General features: G+C 45.3%; 1 protein-coding gene across 1 annotated transcript in view; it reads right to left on the bottom strand.

Moving 5' to 3' along the window:
• The window catches only part of LOC106510990 (F-box only protein 41), a gene marked incomplete at its 5' end in the record, with an annotated part of 10,268 nt that overhangs the window by 2,414 nt on the left and 1,682 nt on the right, over nt 1-6,172 (bottom strand). Inside the window, 9 exon segments of the mRNA XM_013999725.1 lie at nt 368-523; nt 786-901; nt 1,222-1,448; nt 1,546-1,700; nt 2,969-3,088; nt 3,170-3,231; nt 3,310-3,516; nt 3,584-3,656; nt 5,646-5,725. Coding sequence (XP_013855179.1) covers nt 368-523; nt 786-901; nt 1,222-1,448; nt 1,546-1,700; nt 2,969-3,088; nt 3,170-3,231; nt 3,310-3,516; nt 3,584-3,656; nt 5,646-5,725 — 1,196 coding nt within the window.

Genomic DNA, 6,172 nt, shown 5'->3' with positions numbered 1-6,172 from the left:
ACAGACAGGTGGTCAGACAGACAGGTGGTCAGACAGACAGGTGATCAGACAGGTGATCAGACAGACAGGTGGTCAGACAGACAGGTGGTCAGACAGACAGGTGATCAGACAGACAGGTGGTCAGACAGACAGGTGATCAGACAGGTGATCAGACAGACAGGTGGTCAGACAGACAGGTGGTGATCAGACAGGTGATCAGACAGACAGGTGGTCAGACAGACAGGTGATCAGACAGGTGATCAGACAGACAGGTGGTCAGACAGACAGGTGATCAGACAGGTGATCAGACAGACAGGTGGTCAGACAGACAGGTGATCAGACAGGTGATCAGACAGACAGGTGATCAGACAGACAGGTGTCCTGGTCTCACCTGTATGTGAGTGTCTGCAGGTTCCTGCTGTAGCAGCTGGCGAGCCACAGTGTCCTCTCTGTCAGGACGTGAGGACACTGAGAGACAGACAGGTGGAGGAGACGTCCCCCTGCAGAGCAGAGCAGAGCCTCCAGCCCCGCCTCCACGCCCCCTCTGATGGACACATCATCACCATCATCATCATCACCATCATCACCATCATCATCATCATCATCACCATCATCATCATCATCATCATCATCACCTGTGGACCAATCAGAGCTGGAGGCTGTTTCCATTACAAGTTTCATTTTCAAGATAAGTTTTACATTTTCTTCAACCTGAGAGTTAATCCCACTGAGCTGCTCTTATATGTTTGTTTGTTTATCTGTTTACAGTTCTGTAAACAACAACAACAGCAGAGTATTTCTGTTACCGTGTGCTTTTGTGGTAATCCTCTCTCGTCTCGTCGGCTCGACGGCTCCGAGGTTTCAGGTTGTTCAGGATCACAGACTGGGTCTGAGTACACCACTGAGACAGGGTGGTCAGGAACTACACAGAGAGTACACAGAATACACAGAGAGTACACGGGGAGTACACAGAGAGTAGACAGAGTACACAGAGAGTACACAGAGTACACAGGGAGTACACAGAGTACACAGGGAGTACACAGAGAGTACACAGGGAGGAAAAAGAGAGTACACAGGGAGTACACACAACTGATTAAAGTTCGGAGTAAACTTGATTCAAGATGGCCGCCTCAGAAGCAGCTGAACTTGTTGGTTCTCAGTTACTGATTATAAAAGAAAAATTAAATGTTTTGTTTCAGATCTTTAAAAAAGAAAACAAAGTGAGGAAGATGACTCCTCTACCTCTGCAGACACTCGAGCGTTCTCCAGTCGGAGGCGTGTCCAAACCGCTGGGTGCCTGGCAACAAACCGCCAATCAGCGCACACCTCAGCGGCGCGCAGCAGCGAGCGCACGTCCAAATACGGGAAGATGCAGAAAAGCCCCGCCCTCATCCTCTGGGTGTTTGCTACAAGCGTTGGCTTATCGCCGTGACGGCGGGAGGGGGTGGAGCCAAGGGAGGAGGGCGTGTCTGGGAAGATGGAGACAAAAGATGAACTTTTATTTTGAAACAACAGGAAGTGGCTTAAACTGCAAGAAAAAAGGGACAAGAGGAGTTGAACTTTCACCTGATCCAGGTGTGTCGATTCTGGCAAAGATGAGCCTCTTCAACTCAGCTCTGCTCCACAAACTCTCCTCCTCTTCCTCCTCCTCTTCCTCCTCGGTGCTGTGGTGACGAAGGTTTCTTTTACTCCACGTTCTCCCCCATCCCTCCTCCTCCACCCTGAAACACAAAAACACAGACGGTCTTCAGACGGACATGTTGGAGTCCTCCAAAGTTCTGAGACTGGAGGTCCACCTTCCAGTCATAGGTCCTGGAATGGTCCAGTTAAAGGTCCTGGAATGGTCCAGTTAAAGGTCCTGGAATGGTCCAGTTAAAGGTCCTGGAATGGTCCAGTTGAAGGTCCTGGAATGGTACAGTTAAAGGTCCTGGAATGGTACAGTTAAAGGTCCTGGAATGGTACAGTTAAAGGTCCTGGAATGGTCCAGTCATAGGTCCTGGAATGGTCCAGTCATGGGTCCTGGAATGGTCCAGTTAGAGGTCCTGGAATGGTCCAGTTAAAGGTCCTGGAATGGTCCAGTTAAAGGTCTTGGAATGGTCCAGTTAAAGGTCCTGGAACGGTCCAGTTAAAGGTCCTGGAACGGTCCAGTTAAAGGTCCTGGAATGGTCCAGTTAGAGGTCCTGGAACAGTCCAGTTAAAGGTCCTGGAATGGTACAGTTAAAGGTCCTGGAACAGTCCAGTTAAAGGTCCTGGAACGGTCCAGTTAAAGGTCCTGGAATGGTACAGTTAAAGGTCCTGGAACAGTCCAGTTAAAAGGTCCTGGAACGGTCCAGTTAGAGGTCCTGGAATGGTCCAGTTAAAGGTTCTGGAATGGTCCAGTTAGAGGTCCTGGAATGGTACAGTTAAAGGTCCTGGAATGTTCCAGCCATAGGTCCTGGAATGGTCCAGTTATAGGTCCTGGAACGGTCCAGTTAGAGGTCCTGGAATGGTCCAGTTAAAGGTTCTGGAATGGTCCAGTTAGAGGTCCTGGAATGGTCCAGTTAAAGGTCCTGGAATGGTCCAGTCATAGGTCCTGGAATGGTACAGTTAAAGGTCCTGGAACAGTCCAGTTAAAGGTCCTGGAATGGTCCAGTTAGAGGTCCTGGAATGGTCCAGTTAGAGGTCCTGGAATGGTCCAGTTAGAGGTCCTGGAATGGTCCAGTTAGAGGTCCTGGAACAGTCCAGTTAAAATCCAGACCTCGGACCATCTGATCTGAAGTCTGGTGGACACCAACCTGAAGGTTCTGCAGACATTTGGACATAAAAATGGACCAAMCATCAAACTGGACAATGTTTGACAAACGTTACATCATTCTGTGGAAATGAAGACGTCAATGAAGCGATCAGGAAAATAAAAACTTTATAAATGTTACAGATCARTAAAAAGTTATTTTATATCTTCAGAGGATAAGCTCCGCCCACTGCTGGCTGTCAGAAACAGTTCACGTACCAGACCCGGTCCCCTCCTCCTCCTCTCCCGGGTCGGGCCCAGGATGTCGCGCAGTGGGAGGGGTGGGGGTCCCAGACCCCAGAGCCCAGAGACAGGGTCCGCATGTGTTCAGTCAGAGCGCTGGAAGAGACGACCCGGTTCAGGTTCTGGTTCTGTTTCAGGCTACAGAACTTTTTTGTTGGAACCTAAACAGTCAGGTACCTGCAGTGACGGTGGGTCTGAAGCTCTCCGAGTCCAACAGAACCTGAGATGCTGTAGCTTCTCTGGAAAACACAAGGTCAGAAATTCAGTTGTGTTAAACCTGATTTACTGGGTTCTGGTCTCGGTTCCGGTTCCCCCACCCTGTTTCCGACGGCTTCCTGCATCCTGTGGATGATGATGTCATCAACAGATCCGTCCAGGCTCCGCCCCCCTCGTCCAGGTCCGAGYGAGAACTCCTGCGGTGAGAACGGGTCGAGGTACGCGCGGTCGTCGCATGTGAAGAGGTTCTGACTGAGCAGCAGCCGCTCGGCCCGGTCGGCCCGGTCCAACAGAGTCTCGATGAAAACCTGCGGTCAGAACAAACAATGAGCTCGTGTCTCTAAACCGGGTCGGAACCAGGAGGTCTGCTGGTACCTGCAGTCTGGATTTGGCTTCAGCTTCTTTTTGGGCTGTTGTCCTCAGATAGAGCTCGACTTCAGCCATTTCCCTGTGAGACACACAATCACAGTTACACAAATACACAATACACAATACACACATACACAATCTGACAGGATTACTGCTCAAATACACAATGTGACAGGATTACTGCTCAAATACACAATGTGACAGGATTACTGCTCAAATACACAATCTGACAGGATTACTGCTCAAATACACAATCTGACAGGATTACTGCTCAAATACACAATCTGACAGGATTACTGCTCAAATACACAATCTGACAGGATTACTGCTCAAATACACAATCTGACAGGATTACTGCTCAAATACACAGAGTCACAGAAAACATCTGGATATTTAAGGAAGTTGGAATAAAACACATGATTTAACCCATTTTGTCACATAACTGTTATATTTTCTTTTAAACTTGGCTCAGCCGAAGTGAAACAGGAAGTGACATCAGAAGGGATCTAACAAATAAAACTCTCTGGTCTTTGTTTATTGAAACATTAATATTTAAACTTTAACTCCTCTTCATCTCTGATAGAAACTGAAAATAATCTACAGAAACATCAGATCATTCTCTACAGTCTGTTAGCTGTTAGCAAAGCTCTGTTTACATTCCCCTCTGACATCACTTCCTGTTACTTCACAGACAAATAACTCAACAACTGTTCGTCTCAGTGACATGAAATTTATTTTCCAATATTTTATCAGTGTCTTCTTTCTAAAAATACATTCACATGTGTTACAAAAATTTGACGTGACAGGCACTTTAATTATTAAATTATTACTTATCATCTCATCCAGCCGGGGGCAGTAGAGCTGTGCTTGAACAATAATGGTAACTACATTCTGTTCAATTATAAAAATAAATACATTTATAAACACTTTTGAAGAAATATAATCCAAACATTTTCTGAGCAGAACCAACAATCTGAARAAAGCACAATGGTTTGACACGTCTCAGATAATCTGATCTGCATGTTTTAATCTGAGCAGACACCTGAAGGTGTCTGCTCAGATTAAAACATGCAGATCAGATTATCTGCATGTTTTAATCTGAGCAGACGCCTTCAGGCCTCCAGGCCACTGAGCCTCTCTGTCATCCTGCATCTCTATCATCAGATAAGTGTGTCAGCGAGACGCTAACAGAACCGGACCTGTCCTCAGCTGGACTCCCATCCTCTCAGAACCCTGGACTTTACAATTAAATAACATAAATAAAGTTTAGTCACATTTATGTTCCTGCAGCGTTAGCCTTTTCTGCTTTCATCCTGTAAATATCTGCTTCCAGGAGAACATCCTGGARCWGTTCTGGTTCTGTGACGTYCAAACCAGCGTGGGTCTCTATGCCYCCTGCTCCCAACATGGAGGTCACYGGAGGCGGGGCTTMAATCTTTCATCTTAAACACCACAGAACCAACCAGACCTCTGCTATATGCCCATCAGGAAGAATACGGTTGATTTATGAGCGCGTTTATTASCTCTAAGGCACATGTGKCAAACTCMAGGCCCGCGGGCCAAATGTGGCCTGCAAGAACTTAAACATGTTAATGTCTTTAAAATAAACCTGTGCTCCTTTAAAGTCAGCATGTCACATTCGTTATGTAATTTCTCTTTGGGATCAATCCCTAAACTACATTTCCCATAATGCATGTTGGTTATTTGACCTGCTGAGTGATGACACACCCACCACTGGGTGGAGCCACACAGGGCTCAAAAGCAGCCAGTGAAGGTTGCCAGTTAAAATCTCAATTTTGCTGCATTGATTGTCGACTACTTTTGGTGCAGTTGTACTGGGAAGTGGGAAAATCCCACTTACATGTGGTAAATTTAAACTGTAATCCCCCTCCAGTGGGAAAGCCCTGGCAGAAAGTGGGAAAGTGGAAACTCCTGTTTTCTTCCAGGTTGCCTTCAGGCCTCCCTAAAAACAGTTCTGTGATCTTGATGGGATTTACCTGGTTAAATCAAAGTTAATAAATAAAATGTGTTTTTTATTTAACTTATTTTAATAATTAAAGATACTAACTGCTGCCGTTCACTCAGCTCCTTCTCCTTTTCTGTCAGATCCTCCTTTAATCGCTCCATCAGCTCCACAGCAGCCGAYACCTGCAGGAACAATAAATAACTGTTCATTCATAAAATATACACAATCCTGTCAGAAAACCAGTTTATGTGGGATTATTTTTCTACTGAATGCACAGAGTTTGAGGATGCTAAAATAACCTTTTAACCATCTAAACTTTCTAAACTCTTTTTATTTTTGATTCTACAGTTTACATCTAAACACAGATATTTTTGTTTTATTTTACCACCTGTTTGTTTGAGGCTTATTTTTTAGTCTGCAGTTTTTCTCAGCTTGTCTATAGCTGCTTTTCCATTGACCATGAAAATGTGCAAATTAGAATTTTTTTAAATTTTTGCTTGATGGAAACGTCAATTTCGAAAAATGTATGTTTTTCGACAAAATGTGTTTTTTTTTTTGCCGTATCAAAATTTGTGTTTTTCGCAAAACTGCAATGGAAACACGTTTTTCATATCACAGGAGTCATGTGA

Source organism: Austrofundulus limnaeus, unplaced genomic scaffold (genome assembly GCF_001266775.1).
Source record: "Austrofundulus limnaeus strain Quisiro unplaced genomic scaffold, Austrofundulus_limnaeus-1.0 Scaffold2433, whole genome shotgun sequence".
Lineage (NCBI taxonomy): Eukaryota > Metazoa > Chordata > Actinopteri > Cyprinodontiformes > Rivulidae > Austrofundulus > Austrofundulus limnaeus.
This window is presented reverse-complemented; position numbering and strand designations above follow the sequence as displayed.